Raw genomic sequence first — 18183 nt, forward strand, 5'->3', positions numbered from 1 at the left:
CACCCCTTGTTCCTTACCCTGAGTTAGGAGTCTCTCATGTTCTGTCTCCCTTTCTGATATTTCCCACTCATTTTTTCTCCTTTCCCCTTTATTCCCTTTGACTTTTTTTTTATATTCCCCAAATGAATGAGACCATATAATGTTTGTCCTTCTCCGATTGACTTATTTCACTCAGCATAATACCCTGCAGTTCCAACCACGTCGAAGCAAATTGTGGGTATTTGTCGTTTCTAATGGCTGAGTAATATTCCATTGTATACATAGACCACATCTTCTTTATCCATTCATCTTTCGATGGACACCAAGGCTCCTTCCACAGTTTGGCTATTGTGGACATTGCTGCTAGAAACATCGGGGTGCAGGTGTCCCGGTGTTTCACTGCATCTGTACTTTGGGGTAAATCCCCAGCAGTGCAATTGCTGGGGCATAGGGAAGATCTATTTTTAACTCTTTGAGGACCCTCCACACAGTTTTCCAGAGTGGCTGTACCAGTTCACATTCCCACCAACAGTGCAAGAGGGTTCCCCTTTCTCCACATCCTCTCCAACATTTGTGGTTTCCTGCCTTGTTAATTTTCCCCATTCTCACTGGTGTGAGGTGGTATCTCATTGTGGTTTTGATTTGTATTTCCCTGATGGCAAGGGATGCAGAGCATTTTCTCATGTCAGTGTTGGCCATGTCTATGTCTTCCTCTGTGAGATTTCTCTTCATGTCTTTTGCCCATTTCATGATTGGATTGTTTGTTTCTTTGGTGTTGAGTTTAATAAGTTCTTTATAAATCTTGGATACTAGCCCTTTGTCTGATATGTCATTTGCAAATATCTTCTCCCATTCTGTAGGTTGTCTTTTAGTTTTGTTGATTGTTTCTTTTGCTGTGCAGAAGCTTCTTATCTTGATGAAGTCCCAATAGTTCATTTTTGCTTTTGTTTCTTTTGCCTTCGTGGATGTATCTTGCAAGAAGTTACTGTGGCCAAGTTCAAAAAGTGTGTTGCACGTGTTCTCCTCTAGTATTTTGATGGATTCTTGTCTCTCATTTAGATCTTTCATCCATTTTGCTTTTATCTTTGGGTATGCTGTAAGAGAATGGTCTAGTTTCATTCTTCTGCATGTGGATGTACAATTTTCCCAACACCATTTATTGAAGAGACTGTCATTTTTCCAGTGGATAGTCTTTCTTACTTTGTCAAATACTAGTTGACCATAAGTTCAGGGTCCACTTCTGGATTCTCTATTCTGTTCCATTGATCTATGTGTCTGTTTCTGTGCCAGTACCACACTGTCTTGATGACCACAGCTTTGTAGTACAACCTGAAATCTGGCATTGTGATGCCCCCAGCTATGGTTTTCTATTTTAAAATTCCCCTGGCTATTCAGGGTCTTTTCTGATTCCACACAAACCTTAAGATAATTTGTTCCAACTCTCTGAAGAAAGTCCATGGTATTTTGATAGGGATTGCATTAAATGTGTAAATTGCCCTGGGTAACATTGACATTTCCACAATATTAATTCTTCCAATCCATGAGATGGAATATTTTTCCAACTCTTTGTGTCTTCCTCAATTTCTTTCAGAAGTGTTCTGTAGTTTTTAAGCTATAGATCCTTTTCCTCTTTGGTTAGGTTTATTCCTACATATCTTATGCTGACGGGTGCAATTGTAAGTGGGATTGACTCCTTAATTTCTCTTTCTTCAGTCTCATTGTTAGTGTATAGAAATAACATTGACTTCTGGACATTCATTTTGTATCCTGCCACACTGCCAAATTGCTGTATGAGTTCTAGCAATCTTGGGGTGGAGTCTTTTGGGTTTTCTATGTACAGTATCACGTCACCTGTGAAGAGGGAGAGTTTGACTTCTTCTTTGACAATTTCAGTGCCTTTCATTTCTTTGTGTTGCATGATTATTGAGGCTAGGACCTCTAGTACTATGATGAATAGCAGTGGTGAGAGTGGACATCCCTGTCTTGTTCCTGATCTTAGGGCAAAGGCTCCCAGTGTTTCCCCATTGAGAATGATATTTGCTGTGGGCTTTTTGTAGATGTATTTTAAGATGCTGAGGAATGTTCCCTCTATCCCTACACTCTGAAGAGTTTTGATCAGAAATGGATGCTGTATTTTGTCAAGTGCTTTCTCTGCATCTATTGAGAGGACCATATGGTTCTTGTTTTTTCTCTTCCTGATATGGTCAATCACATTGATTGCTTTATGAGTGTTGACCCAGCCTTGCATATTGGGATGAATCCCACTTGGTCATGGTGAATAATCTTCTTAGTGTACTGTTGGATCCCATTGGCTAGTATCTTGTTGAAAATTTTTGCATCTGTGTTCATCAGGGAGATTGGTCTATCATTCTCCTTTTTGGTGGGGTCTTTGTCTGGTTTTGGAATTAAGGTGATGCTGGCCTCATAGAACGAGTTTGGAAGTACTCCATCTCTTTCTATCTTTCCAAACAGCTTTAGTAGAATAGGTATGGTTTCTTCTTTAAACGTTTGATAGAATTCCCCTGGGAAGCCATCTGGCCCTGGACTCTTGTGTCTTGGGAGGTTTTTGATGACTGCTTCAATTTCCTCTCTGGTTATTGGCCTGTTCAGGTTTTCTATTTCTTCCTGTTTCAGTTTTGGTAGTTTGTGGTTTTCCAGAAATGCGTCCATTTCTTCTAGATTGCCTAATTTATTGGCGTATAGCTGCTCATAATAAGTTTTTAAAATTGTTTGTATTTCCTTGGTGTTGGTAGTGATCTCTCCTTTCTCTTTCGTGATTTTATTAATTTGAGTCTTTTCTCTCTTCTTTTTAATAAGGTTGGCTAATGGTTTATCTATTTTATTAATTGTTTCAAAGAACCAACTCCTGGTTTTGTTAATCTCTTCCACAGTTCTTCTGGTCTCTATTTCATTGAGTTCTGCTTGAATCTTGATTAATTCTGTTCTTCTGCTGGGGGTAGGATCTATTTGCTGTTTTTTTCTCCAGGTCCTTTATGTGTAAGGTTAGCTTTTGTATTTGAGTTCTTTCCAGTTTTTGGATGGATGCTTGTGTTGCGATGTATTTCCCCCTCATGACTGCTTTTGCTGTATTCCAAAGATTTTGAATGGTTGAATCATCATTCTCATTAGTTTCCATGAATCTTTTTAATTCTTCCTTAATTTCCTGGTTGACCCTGTCATCTTTTAGCAGGATGGTCCTTAACCTCCACATGTTTCAAATCCTTCCAAACTTCTTGTTGTGATTTAGTTCTAATTTCAAAGCATCATGGTCTGAAAATGTGCAGGGAACCATCCCAATCTTTTGATATCGGTTCAGACCTGATTTGTGACCCAGTATGTGGTCTATTCTGGAGAAAGTTCCATGTGCACTTGAGAAGAATGTGTATTCAGTTGCATTTGGACGTAAAGTTCTGAAATATCTGTGAAATCCATCTGGTCCGTTTATCATTTAAAGCTCTTTTTTTTGGAGATGTATTACCTGTCGATTGTAGAAAGCGCTACACTGAAGTCACCAAGTATAAGTATATTGTTATCTATGTCTTAACTTTGGTTATTAATTGATTGATATATTTGGCAGCTCTCACATTTGGGGCATATATATTGAAGATTGTTGCATCCTCTTGTTGGATAGATCATTTAAGTATCATGTAGTGTCACTCTTCATCTCTCACTACAGTCTTCGGGATAAACTTTAGTTTATCTGATATAAGGATGGCTACCCCTGCTTTCTTTTGAAGACCATTTGAATGGTAAATGGTTCTCCAACCTTTTATTTTCAGGCTGTAGGTGTCTTTATGTCTAAAATGAGTCTCTTGTAGACAACAAATAGATGGGTCTTGCTTTTTTATCCACTCTGAAACCCTGCACCTTTTCATGGGGTCATTAAGCCCATAAAAGTGATAGTTCTAATTTTCAAATTATCCAACTGGATACCTTTTTAAGGAAAATTTATCAAAAATATATTTTCTGTGTACTTTACAGGTTTCAAGACTCCCTTTCTCACATTTAAATCATCATGATTTCTCCTCATGATAATCACAGCTCTGTATTCTGTTCCATATGTAGTGTACTGTTAGTACTTAAAGATTGGGGTAGAATATTTGTATAAATCAATTGTAAGTTGAAACAAGTTTGAAAACAGCCCCTGACACCCCATGCTTCATTTATATGGGCACTACCCCAAATAAAACAAAACAAAACAAAACAAAACAAAACAAAACAAAACAAAACAAAAAAACCCCAAAAACAAAACCTCAGAAAATAACAAATATTGGCAAGGATGTTGAGAAATTTGGACACTTGTGCACTCTGGGTGGGAGTATAAAATGGTATAGCCATGATGGAAAGCGGAAATTAAAAACAGAATTACCTTAAGATTCATATTTTTATTTCTGGATATATATATAAATTGAAAGCATTGTCTAAAAGAGATTTTTGCATACACATGTTTATAGCAGCATTATTCACAATAGCCAAGAAATGGAAGCAGCCCATTGTCCATCAGTGGATAGATGGATCAATAAAATATGGTATATACAGATATTGGAATATTATTTAGCCTTTAAAATGAAGAAAATTGGGACACTTGGGTGGCTCAGTGATTGAGCGGCTGTCTTTGGCTCAGCACGTGAACCTAGGGATCTGAGATCGAGTCCCACATCGGGATCCTTGCATGGAGCCTGCTTCTCCCTCTGCCTATGTCTCTGCCTCTCTCTCTCTCTCTCTCTGTATCTCTCATGAATAAATAAATAAAATCTTAAAAAAATAAAAAAAATAAAATGAATATTTTTTTTATGATAGTCACAGAGAGAGAGAGAGAGAGAGAGAGAGAGAGGCAGAGACATAGGCAGAGGGAGAAGCAGGCTCCATGCACCGGGAGCCCGACGTGGGATTGGATCCCGGGTCTCCAGGATCGCGCCCTGGGCCAAAGGCAGGCGCCAAACCTCTGCGCCACCCAGGGATCCCTAAAATGAATATTTTGACACTTGTTACAACATGGATGGAACTTGACGAAATTATATTACATAAAATAAACCAGTTACAAAATATTGTAAATATTGTATTATTCCACTTCTGTGAGGTACCTATAATAGTCAAACTAAATGACAGTTGGATGGTGGCTGCCAGGGGCTAGTGGGGAGGGAAAAATGGGAAATTGTTGTTTAATGGGTATAGAGTTTCAATTTTGCAAGATGAAGAAATCCTGGAGGTAGTTGCACAATGTGAATATACTTAACATTACTGAACTGTACACTTAAAAATATATAAGATGGTAAATTTTATGTTATGTGTATTTTACCACAATTGAGAAAAAAAGTTCAGTCATAAAACAAAAGCTCCTGATCTTTAAGAAGGCAATTAAGGAAACATTCACATTCTCATTATTTTTGGAGCCATAGTCAGTCTAGCATAATGATGTCCAAATAGTCTCTTTCAAAGTGATTTAAATATTATGAGTTTTAAAAAATTAAAAATAGTAAGGAAAAACAAAAGGTTATTTATAATTCCCTTGGAGTATCTGTGAGCCAAACACCTTTGCTTAGGGCAACATTCATAAATACCAGGAAAAGAAAGAAGAGAGCTTCTCTAGGTATGACAAATGAGGGTATCTTAGAATTTGCTCTGGCTTGTGATAAACATATATAGAGAAAATCAAATTACAAAATGTCCCATTTTAAGAAATCCCATTTTCTACACAAATGAAATTGGGCTTAATTTATCACATTCTGAAAGTATCCTTTAATATTCTTTGAAATAAGGGATTCCATTATATCACTTAGCTTTTATTTGAAGACTAAAGTATATGTCTTAGAGGTGTAGGCAGTGGCAATGCATTAGAAACCACTGTCAATTGGAAATCAATCCATAATAAAGATGACACTTGTGAAATTATAATGTAAGTCAACGGGTGAATATGTGATTCCATTTTCAAAAATGTGCTTCATGTACAAATGTCAAGAAATGCATCCATTGTATAAAATGGGGTCGAGTTTTAGCCATATGAGGCATAATTCAGAAACAAAAACACACTCAACCCTATATCTCTTAGTAAAGAAGAAGTAACAAAAATTAGCCATTTCTGAGGTGCTGGGGGATGTTAGTTGATGAATTTACTAGGAGCCTAGAGGAAACTAAAGTTGCTGCCCTCTGACTAGAATGTTCAAGTTTATCATTTGTGTGTAACATAAAAGGACAATTTAGATGTTAAAATTTAATCAACATGAAACATTAATGCCGTAGGTTGAAATAGCTAATGGCACAATAATGGCATTAGAAAGGGTGAAAATAGCACCATTACTCTCATTGACATCATCAATGTGTTTGCTTCAGTGAACTGTACCCTCCAAAATGAAAAAAAAAAAAAAACAAAAAGGTAATTTGTAAGGAAGCTATCATCAATACCTAGCTTTATTCTTGCCCAACTGTAGAATAATCCACATTCTACAAAGGATAAAAACACGTCTAACCAAAATATAGGTTTCTCCATTTAAAAAAGCAACAGTTGGTAGATTTCCTTTGTCATCTTTTGGTTAATGTGATTCCAGTAGGTGAATTTAAAAGTTGTTCACTACCAAATGAAAAGATGAAATATTACTTTTTTGGAGACTACTAAGTAGCGTTTAATATTTACTAAAGAAACATTTATTTGATCATCTACCTAGAAGTCATTAATTACATACTACATGCCAGGGATATAGTAATGTATGTATATATGGATGTGCAGACCTATTTAATATAGGTGGGTTTTGGAATGGGAACCAGGAGACCTAGTCTTTGAGACACTATATTGTTCCCTACCCCAAGTACCCCAAGTACCATTCTATAGTGGTGATTCCCCATTTGTATCTCTAGCCCTAACCTCTCTCATGAGCTTCCAGATCTGTATTTCCAACTACCAACCAGGCATCTAGAAACCCCATAGGCACTTCAAATTCCACAAGGTCAAACTGTAACAGCCCTGTGAATGTATGTGCTCATACATTCCAGACACTCATAATGTACTTTCAAACAGGTATTAGCATTCAGTCTCCACCCTTATTTCACTTTCCAGACCCAGCTCAAGCAATGTCTCTCCTGGGAGCTCTCCATGACCTTCCCAGGCAGAATTAATGCTATTCTTTCTGTATTCTCATTGTTCTTAGCATAACTTTAATGCTGTATTTACCTTTTTTGAACACTAGTGAATTTTTATAATAAATGAATTAGATATCTTTCTCCTCTGCTACACCATAAACTTTTAAGGCAGATACCCTATTCTGTTGATGCTATCTCATTTGGGTTTTGATTGAATTAATTTGAAAATACTCAAATAAAATGGTGTTTTTACAAGGAAATTCTGTTTCAGTAGATCTGAGTTGAGACTTGAACAACTCTCACTTTTAAAATATGTGCAAATGGCTGTGATATGCTCCAATATCTGAAAATCACTGAATTAAGCAAGCATCTAGACAAAGATTATCAGTACATTATAAATGTTTACAATTATCTCTTGAGGTTTAAGTAAGAATACAATCTCATAGTTATCCTTCCTTTTCAAGAGGGATACATTTCAAGATCCCCAGTGGATGCCTGAAACTGCAGATAGTATCAAACCCTATATATACTATGTATTTTCCCTATACAGTCCTATGACAAAATTTAATTTATAAATTAGGCACAGTAAGAGATTAATGACAATAAGTAATAAAATATAACAATTATAAAATTACAAAATATACTGTAATAAAATTTATGTGAGTGTGGTCGCTCTCAAAATATATTATTATGCTGCACTCATCCTTCCACTTCCTGTGACGTGAGATGATAAAAAGCCTATGTGATGAGATGATGTGAGGTGGATGATGTAAACATTGTGATGTAGTATTAGGTTACTATTGACCTTCTGATTCTAAGTCAGGAGGGTCATCTGCTCCCAGACTGTGGTTGAAGGCAGGTAACTGAAACCACAAAAAGCAAAACCATAGGTAAGAGGGGCTACTATATTGGGATAAATGTCTGATACATTTTTCTAATGATTTCTGGTAATAGAACCAATTTCCTAAGTGGGGCATCAAATCATCCATTTTAAGTTTCAGCATCTACACCTTGAGAACATCCTGAATACTAGATAAGATGAATATTTGTTGCGATGAAAAGATGGAATCATTAACCAAAAAAATATTACAAACCAAACTATGGAAACTATTCTCATTTTAGTAGTGATGACATAGATCAGTACATTTATGTACAGAAAAAAAATCTGGAAAGTTATACACTGAGTTGTTAAATAATAGTAATATCCGGCTGATCAAAAAAAATGAGATTTTTTTTTTGTTTTCTTATATTTCCCTTTATATATGTCCCACTTTCCACAATGTACATAAAAATTTCCCTGTAAAAATGTAATAATTAGATAAAAAAGTACATATACTCTTTGACAGTATTAGTGGGGATCTAGAGAGAAAAAGAATTAAAATCAATAGAGTGCTTCTATGTATTAGACAGCATGCTAGATTCTGGGGATTGATCAATTAGTAATGTAAGGTCAGGTTTAGAAAAGTTAAGCGACACATTTATGGTTACTCAGTAAAAAAAATAACAAAGCTGGGATTCAAACCCAGGTTTTTGTGATTCTAAAATATTCATTCCATTTTATCTTTCTGGCCCAGATCCAGTATCAGTCCTCTATGAAACTGTTAAGTAATCAAAATTTCTGCTGCCCTACCCACATTATTCCATGCTATGAGTTGACATGATCACTACCATGGGGCCTATCTCAAGATGTTCTTCATCCATCAACCTAACCCTTATTACATTTGCAAATGTTCTGGTCAACTAATCTGATAAAATAATGGATGCCAAGATTATTGTATTAGTCATTGCTCTGGACTTCCCAGTGCCATTTATGTGCAGCCTACTGTGCTAGATGTTGGGATGACAGAGTTCACATTCAAGTGGGGGGGTGGGTAGCAAGATGCTCACATAGTTAACTGCATTACAATCTGATAAATGCTATATTAAGATAACAAAACATTCACTCTGGAAACATGAAGAAGTAAATGTATACTGCCCTGCCATGTCACAGAGTTTAGAAGAAAAAAAAAAGTTGGGGGAAGGGACTATGAAGCAAAGACCACTGCCTGTGCAAAACAACAACTAGTAGTTAAAGACATCTTCTTTGTGAAGATTAGCCTGTTTCATGGCAACCTCCTGTAACTGCATTGCCCTTTTATTGATGTCACACTCCAATGGTAGATGTCTCTGGGTTTGCAGCAGCCAGTAGTGGGGAATAGTTTTAGGGAACACTTTCAAAAGATCTTAAAATAACATCTCTTAAAGCAAACACTTGTGGCCTATGCAGCTTTTCTTTCACATAAGTATATGTCGTTCTCACTGAACTGAATCCATGAGCAGCTCACATAGTGACAGGTTTAATGTGGCTGGGTTACCTAAAACTTGCAGCGATTAAGAAATTGTCAGTAAAACGTCCAGGAAGGCATTGTGAATTACTTTCTAAAATCACTCTAAATTAGTAATTAATGGAAACTTTTTGACAATTTGTTCAACACTGAGTTCAGCTGGGAAAAAAATCAACCTCTGGAGAATCCAATTTTGTTTATCATTAATGCTAAAATATATTTAACAGATGAATTTTTTTGAGAGCACTCATCTCAATTTATTTCACTGGATATCCTTGATTAGTCATTTCTTTCTCCCTCTCCTCAAAAAAATTAGAAATTAACTCATCCAAAGAGTAAGAGGAAGAACATAAATTTTCAAGTCAGAAATACATTTGGGGAGGTATATGTGAATATGTAGTTAGATAAATGGAACTAACTTTTTTTTTTTTAATGATAGTCACACACAGAGAGAGAGAGAGGCAGAGACACAGGCAGAGGGAGAAGCAGGCTCCATGCACCGGGAGCCCGATGTGGGATTCGATCCCGGGTCTCCGGGATCGCGCGCTGGGCCAAAGGCAGGCGCCAAACCGCTGCGCCACCCAGGGATCCCGGAATTAACTTTTTAATGAATAGTTATAAGAACTTATAATGCAAGGGTTTCAGACAACCATAATAGGTAATTTGTATATAAAAATATGTATCCCCTTATGAATGTGTTTTTTAAAGATTTTATTTATTTATTAATGAGAGACACACACACACACACAGAGGAAGAGAGAGAGAGAGAGAGAGAGAGAGAGAGAGAGAGAGGCAGGGACACAGGCCGAGAGAGAAGCAGGCTCCATGCAGGGAGCCTGATGTGGGATTCCATCTTGGGATTCCAGGATCACGCCCTGGGCTGAAGGCAGACACTCAACTGCTGAGCCACCCAGGCATCCCTCCCCTTGTGTGTTTTAAGTGAACTACATTTATGGGTTTCCTGTAGTGCCAGTATCATTACTTTTTCAATTATGTCACTCACAAGCTACATAATTAATTGTACTTCTGTAGGTCATTTTGTTCCTGAAGTAGGAAATATTTCAAAATAATTAAACTTCTACAAAATGTAAATACATACATAATTAGGCTCTTTAGTGTTTTTAAAAGACAAGCCATGTGATTTGGCATGAAAAAGATATATTCTAACTTATGAGAAAATTAAGAGTGAGACAGTGATGAAGTTAAGGGACGAGCCTAAGAACAGGTCAGAGATGTTTCTTCTAACTCTTCTTTAAAACTCTACCTCATTTAAAACTGTCATTTCCTCTGAAGATGTTCTTCCAATGTCCCCAAATAATGATCAAATACTATAAAAATACCCTATAACCCACAATAATATAGGCAATGAATACTTTGGTGAAGTTCTTAGGTAATGTTTAAAGAAGTTTTTAACAAATAACTTTTTAGGTAAGAAGAAAAACTCCTACAAAATTAAAGATCTTTCAAAACTAATTTCTGAAAAAGAAACAGAATATTTTTAAAAACCTTCAAATCTAAGTATTTGAAGGTGAAAATGGACAAGCACTAGAGCCTGACTGGGAAATGGATTAGGGCAAAGAAAAAAATGCTTAAAACAAAACAGGATCCCATACTATTTAAGAGTAAAGTTTTATTTATGTGTTTATGCATTTGTTTATTTTTCATAACCTTGAACTTTAAGTCTCCAGAGGCAAATACATTCATTCAGTAAATTGATTGCCTATGATTTGCTAGGCATTAGTGGAGAAATGAAAGAATATAAATATTCTCTGCTCTCAAAACAGTTATGACTGAGTTGGAAACACATACATGCACACAAACACAATTTACTGCTGTATAACAACTATATAAACCTGTTAAGACAATCTCTGTGAGCAAAAGCTTATTTTTCTGTATTTCTTAATTCACTTTTAGTACCTTTGGTTCAGATTTGCAACTGAACAGCATGTAGTGAATGGATACTAAGGCAGCACTTGAGTGCCAGAACATTTACGGAAAAAACAGACATGCCACAACACTAATCCAAGGCCAGCATAACCTGGCCAGTTTTGAGGAAGGGCCAATCTCCCTTCTCACTTCCAATATTCTCACATATCTTCAACCTAATCCCAATTATTTTAATCCCCAGACCATCTTCCTGAAACAAACTTCCAGTGCCTTTGATAATTGTATATTATTACATTGAGGGCTACAACATCAATACTTTCTTTTTTAACAATATATTTATTCTACTTTAGATAAGAATCTTTGAAATTCACAAAATAAAATCTTATTAATTTGGACTTTACAAATTGTGCATCTTTTTCCAAAGGGATGGAGACTGGGTTCATTTTAGTCCTTTGCAGGTTTTTCTTGTGACGTAACTGTTAAGCAGAATTAGAAAATTTAAAGTATGCTGAAATATAATATTTGTCATTAAAAACAGAAACAGCAAAAACATCCAGTCTATATCCTGGATCAGTATACATTCTGCCCCACCTGCCATACATTCTACATTTTTATACTTAGAATCCCTGCTTTGAATGATGGCACTGAAATCCTGTGCAAGTTCCTTAAACAACAAACATTCAAATATATTCATAAATTTTGATAGTACTAAGGCAAGAAGTGAAAAATACACATTCATTTATTTATTTAACAACAGGTCATTAAAACTTAAGTAAGGATCGAAGGACAAAAAGATTAATTGTTCAGATTAATTCTGAACATTCAACCAACAGAACCCTTGCATTCCTGAAGTGTTCTGACATATTGAGATTTTGGTACAAAAACAAGATTCTATGACAACATTTTTTTCAAAGAGAAAAACCTTTTTAAAAAAGTATGCTTAGCACCAACAACTTAGAAACCATAAACACCTAAGATTACAATTTACAAATGGAATGTTTCCAAATTTGGTAATCTAGAACTTGGAATGTATTTTCCAATTGGAACAATGCTCTATAAAACTATGGCTAACTTTCCAGAACAGATGTACAAACCCTGTTTGCATGATTTTAATATACCATTTACCTGCAATGAATATAACTAAACACAATATTACTGTAATATAGAAACAAAAAATCCAAGATATTATGCTGAGCGAAATAAGTCAATCAGAGAAGGACAAACATTATATGGTCTCATTCATTTGGGGAATATAAAAAATAGTCAGAGGGAATAAAGGGGAAAGGAGAAAGAATGAGTGGGAAATATCAGGGTGGGAGACAGAACATGAGAGACTCCTAACTCTGGGAAACGAACAAGGGGTGGTGGAAAGGGAGGTGGGTGGGGGGTGGTGGTGACTGGGTGACAGCCACTGAGGGGGGTACTTGATGGGATGATCATTGGGTGTTATTCTATATGTTGGCAAATTGAACACCAATAAAAAATAAATTAAAAAATCCAAGATAAAGAAAATATACAAGATTCTAAAGCCATGACTGTATGGCATTAAAAAGAGAATATATAACTCAAAGAAAACAAGTAAGAGTTAGCCAAAACTCTTTGTAATGTGAATTCAGAAAGATGGTTTGGAGAAGTGTAAAAACGTATTAAAGCCAAGTTTTGATTGCCTGAAGGAAACGTCTCTTCTCTCTCTCTCTCTCTCTCTCTCTCTCTCTCTCTCTCTCTCACACACACACACACACACACACACACACACACACTAGGGACAGGTAAGCTGGGCCCTTTCCACCTGGAAGACAAACAGCACATTGAATTAAGAAGCACAAACACAGCGTTGGGAAGGAAAGTGAGAGGGGCCCGGGAGGCAAGTCCGGGCCCTCTGAGGACACAGCGGGCACCCTTAGGTCCAGAGGCCTGCGTAGTTCCCATGGAGGCCTGAAGGGAGCGGTCCTCCAGCCACGAAGAGCTTCATCTCGGGCCAGTTGTAGCAGTGGGTGTAGAGCGCGTTGGGGAAGTCGCCCATGCCCCCGAAGTAGTTCACCCACAGGTCGTCGTGGTTGAGCCAGCCTCTGCCACAGGTGAGCTTGAGCTTCCTCCCCGAGGGCCCGGGAGAGGAGTCGCGGCTGGCTGAGGCCCTCTCCTCCAGGAACCTCTGGGCGCGGATGTCGTAGAAGAGCAGGGAGCCGTGGCCCGTGCCCACAGTCACGACGTGCTGGTAGAAGCTCAGGGAGCGTACACCCGTGCCCCCCTCCCTGGAGCACAGGGGCCGGATGTTCTGGTGGCCCTGGCGCGGGTCCAGGAAGGAGACGTGGGACTGGGAGCCCACCGCGTACAGGGACAACTCGTCGCAGAAGGTCAGGCACACGTTCTCTCGGCAGTAGGGCAGCCTGACGGACAGCAGCCTGGATAGAGCGCCCCGGGCTTTCCACAGGTGGAAGTAGCCGTCCAGGGACACGGCTCCCAGCTCCTGGTTCTTGCCGCTGAAGGCCAGGGCCCGCACCTTGCGGTTGCTGGGGCTGGTGCTCGACCTGGGGATGGTCTCCACGTCCCTCGGCCGGATGTGGGCGTACACGGGGAGCCCGGCGTCGTTGTGCCAGGCGATGCTGCCGTTGAACACGTCGGGGTCCATCCGCCACAGCGCCACGGTGCCGTCGCGGGAGCCGCTCACGGCCACCGTGTCGCTCATCCAGGCGATGCTGAAGATCCAGTCCTTGTGGCCGTGGCGGTCGCCCAGGCACACGGGGTCCAGGGTGGGCAGGTGGTAGACCGCCAGGCTGTTGGGGTTCTCGCCCCCGGTGGCCAGAAGCGTCTTGGAGGGATTCAGCTCGATGGCGTGGATGCCGCAGGTCGGCTGGGCCTGGGCCAGCCAGGGCCCCCGGTCCCGCATCAGGGGGATGCGCGTGATCTGGCCCGAGTGCACGTCCACCACGAACAGAGTGTTACACTTGGTCCCGCACACCACCTGCCTGCCGTTCAGCCACTGCGACGCGAACACCTTGTTGAGCGTGCCCAGCGCCAGCTCGCGCTCCCTCAGCAGCTCAGGCAGCTTCTGCACCGCGTAGCCGCGCAGCTCGCCCTCGGAGCCCGGCAGCCCCGCGCCGCCCCGCGCGCCCACCTCGCGGCCCTGCAGGTAGTGCACCAGCGACCGCCGCGTCGCCCGCCGCCTCTGCTTCTTGGGCAGCAGCGGCCCCTCGGGGGACCCCGCCGCCCCCGCCGCCCCCGCCGCCCCCGCCGCCCCCGCCGCCGAGCCCTGGCACGACGAGCCCGCGGCGCCCGCCTCGATCGCCGGCGCTTTCCGCTTCCTGCTACCTGTTTGCTGCAGGGCCATGGTGGGCGGCGGGCGAGTGGCGGCGGGCGCGGCGGCGGCGCGGCGGCCCGTGGCACCCACGTTGGCTGCGGCGGCGACAGGCACCACTGCGCCTCCGTGTCAGCCTGGACTGTAAGGGGCCAGACGGCCGGCGCGGAGCCTCCCGAGAAGGGACGCAGCGGCGAAGAAGGCGAGGGCGGCAGGCGGAGGGGAGTGGAGCTCGGCCGTAGCGCAGTTGCAGAGGCGTGGACCTAGGCGATGGCGGGAAGTGCGGCCGGCGGGGCAGCGGTGAAGGGCGAGCAGGGCGAGGACTGCGCTGGGGCCCGCGCGTGAGGGGGCGGAGGCAGCGGGAGGCGTGGGCTTGGAGCAAGCAGGCGCGGTGCGAGCGAGGCTCCCCAAGCAGGGGAAGTGGGATGGACCACTGGGGCTGGGGGTGCACGAGGGCCTGCGCTCCAGGTATCTCCAGGCTAGCCATGTGCTCTTGTCCTGGACCTCCACCAAGTGACACAGGATATTTCGCCGGTCTAAGGACAGCAGCCAACCAACCTTCTTAAAATCCCTACTTAAATAAAATTTGAAATCTTAGATATAGCCTACCACGTTGCTGGAAAGAGCCAGTGCAGTTGTCTTCACGAAGAAACAAATGTGCACTTGCTGCAATCCTGGAAGACGCTGGACTAAGATTAGACGTTGAATTTAGTGGGGGAATAGGAGTGTTTGGGAACTACAGGGGACCTTCCTTTTTGTTCCTTCTGCAGCCACCCCTCTTTCGGCCGCTCTGCAGTGATCTTAAACGCTTTCTACTATACCTGTGTGTGTGTGTGTGTGTGTGTGTGTGTCTGTGTGCATACTAAAAATTGAAGTTTTTGAGGTCATGCACCGGAGTACCTTGAGGGGTGCATTCCACATACAGGTCTCCAGGGACCCCACTTTCTGGCAGGCGTGATGGAGGGGACCCCTTAGGCATATCTTTGGGAACATGGCAGGCCACGCTGATGCTGACAAGTTCCTTAGAGGTTTTGGCTTCTATTGTACCCTAGAGACATAAGGAGGTGGAAAGGAGGAGTCAAGGGGTGCAGCTCCTCTCTGCTCCTTGGTTGTGTTTGCTCCCTCTCTCAGTCCCTCAGCCTCAGGTGCCTGGCCATATTCCCCTGGGGCCTGAGGAAGGGTACTGTGGGATAGGCAGGATTGTCACAGAGATGGAGATAAACTACTTTCAGAAGGAGGCAGCCACGGGGACACATTGATGAGAAAGTGTAAAGGTTCAGAGCACCAGCTTAGTTTCAGGAGTTGGAAGTTTCGTACCCTCAGAGCATTCAGAACAGCCTAGTGTCAGGTTCCTCCAAACACAGGCATATAGGTACACAGTGATACCTGGCACTGTGAAGCTACTGGTTGGTACTTCCCCACTTCCCCTGTTCTGTTTTACTGATTTTTCTCCCTCCTCCCCCTACTGTTTTTGCAATGTCACATCAAGTGCCCAACTCCCAAGTACAAACCATGGGCCTTTCCCACCATGCCAGTCCAGGTGTTACATTCCAGTGATCCCTAACACTCTCCGGCACCCCAGCTCTGATTCCTCCCCATCTCATTCAGCCCATAGCTGACAGAAGAGGTTGCAACTGCTGCAGGTAGTGAACATGAAATTAGAAAAGGCTTCATGGAAGAGGCTACATTTTGTTTCCACAGGTGGGCATAGGGGAATGGACATTTCAGAAAGAAGCAACTATATGACAAGGTATGCAGAGTGTAGAGAAGAGATTCACAAACTTGAGTGTACATTCAGGTCATGGAGACAGCTTAATAAATATGCACATGCCTTGACCCTATCCTAAAAGATTTGATACAGATGGTCTGTGAACCACTCTTTGAGAATCAATAGTCTAGGCTCTTTTCACCCGATCAGGCCAGAGTATGTTGCAGATAGAAGATTAATAGTACATTTTCAGAGTACTTCAGAGCTACCCTGAAAATGGACCCCCTATCCAGGTGATAATTGTGAAAGGCTTAGCAATTAAAGTGGATATGATCAGTTTGAGGCCAAGGCAGAGGGTAGCCTAGGCAGAGAAATTATACCTATGAACTATATATAACTTATTATATTTTACTATTTAACCTGACACCTTTGCTATATTATTACACTAACAAGCATTGTTGTAGTAATTTTAAAATATTATCTTGTCTAATCCACTGTTATAATAGTGGTGGATTTTGTAGATGAGGAAAAGGAGTCTTGCAGGACTTATGATTTAGTAAGTCAATGAATTAGTAAGTGATGGATGCAGGATTTTAACTCAAATAATCTGAATCCATATTCCATGTTCTTAATCACTTCTCAAGAGATATGTTAGGAGTTGAATGAAAGGTTCTGCTAGTGATAGAGATTATTTTAAAAAGACCTTTGCACCACCCAAAATGGTGAAATGTGGCTGTGGACATCTGTGGAAGTTGGACTCCATGGGTAAAGATACAGAACAGCCGTGAGAGATCCTGTGATCAGTGGCAAGGCTTTCCGAAAGAGGCAACTCTATAACTCCTCTGACAGCAACCAGAGTAGCAAGAACCAGTTTAGGTCATCCTGATGTCATTCTGTAATAGAATAAGCAATATGAAGATCCATAGCAAACACAAAGAACTAAGAACTACATCCCTCTTTTTTCCTGGGACCAAGTAAGCATCAAAATCCAGTAATATCCCATAAAAAGGATAGCCCTTGGAATTTCTGATATTAGACTTTCTACCAGCCAGATGGGCCCAATTTTGAAATATGCTGTATTTTTCCCCATGTTTCATGAAAGAAGATAATAACCATTACCCAGGATTCACAAGAAAAAGGAGAGGACCTTGTATGCTCTGGGGATATGTTACCATGGATAGAGAGGCAACCACTTACATACCTAATATCATCTCCCAAGTCATAACACAATGCCCTTATGTCTACAGTAGTGGAGAGTGAGTATTATAACGGTCTAAAACACGAGTAGGCAAAAGACTAGTTCACAGAGTAAAAAAAAAAATCTAAGCAGGTACACCTGATTTTTGTCTATTTATTTAAATATAACATACACATACTACTATACCCATATACTTTAAACGTTCTTGAGAACAAAAAAGTGATTTAATAAATTAATGTAATGCAGATTTCTACTAGTATTCTAATGTGGGATACCTAGAATATATTTGTGTATCACGGAGAAAAGGAGTTGATATGGGGGAAGGAGAGAAAGGGATGAAGAAAGCAAAAAGGGAAAAATTAAAATTCCTTCCAAAATTCTGCATACATAATTACATGTTCACATTTATTTGAAACTTTCTATATATATTTATGTATGTATAAATATAATTTTAATTAAAAAGTAATATAAAAATTAATTATCTAACATGTTCTTTGGTACCTAAGTGGATTGTTTTGTATTCACAGCTTTTTTTTTGGTATATCTTTTTAACTGGAGTTCGATATACAAACATACAGCATAACACCCAGTGCTCATCCCGTCAAGTGCCCCCCTCAGTGCCTTCATAGATATATCTTGCAAGAACTTACTGTGGCCGAGTTCAAAAAGGTGTTGCCTGTGTTCTCTTCTAGGATTTTGATGGAATCTTGTCTCACAT

The 18183-nt window shown here is 40.7% G+C and overlaps 1 protein-coding gene across 1 annotated transcript; it reads right to left on the reverse strand.

Annotated features, from left to right (window-relative positions):
* Nucleotides 1-13061: 13061 nt before the first annotated feature.
* On the reverse strand, nucleotides 13062-14894 carry LOC140596044 (DDB1- and CUL4-associated factor 12-like protein 2). The gene has a single exon (XM_072743170.1). The coding sequence runs from the start codon at nucleotides 14590-14592 to the stop codon at nucleotides 13165-13167; it is 1428 nt and encodes a 475-aa protein (XP_072599271.1). The 5' UTR covers nucleotides 14593-14894; the 3' UTR covers nucleotides 13062-13164.
* Between the last annotated feature and the right edge of the window lie 3289 nt (nucleotides 14895-18183).

The sequence above is a fragment of the Vulpes vulpes genome, chromosome X (genome assembly GCF_048418805.1).
Source record: "Vulpes vulpes isolate BD-2025 chromosome X, VulVul3, whole genome shotgun sequence".
NCBI lineage: Eukaryota > Metazoa > Chordata > Mammalia > Carnivora > Canidae > Vulpes > Vulpes vulpes.

What these genes read in the sequence shown, in the direction of transcription:
- LOC140596044 (XM_072743170.1), bottom strand. Translation starts at nt 14,592, where the DNA reads ATGGCCCTGCAGCAAACAGGTAGCAGGAAGCGGAAAGCGCCGGCGATC.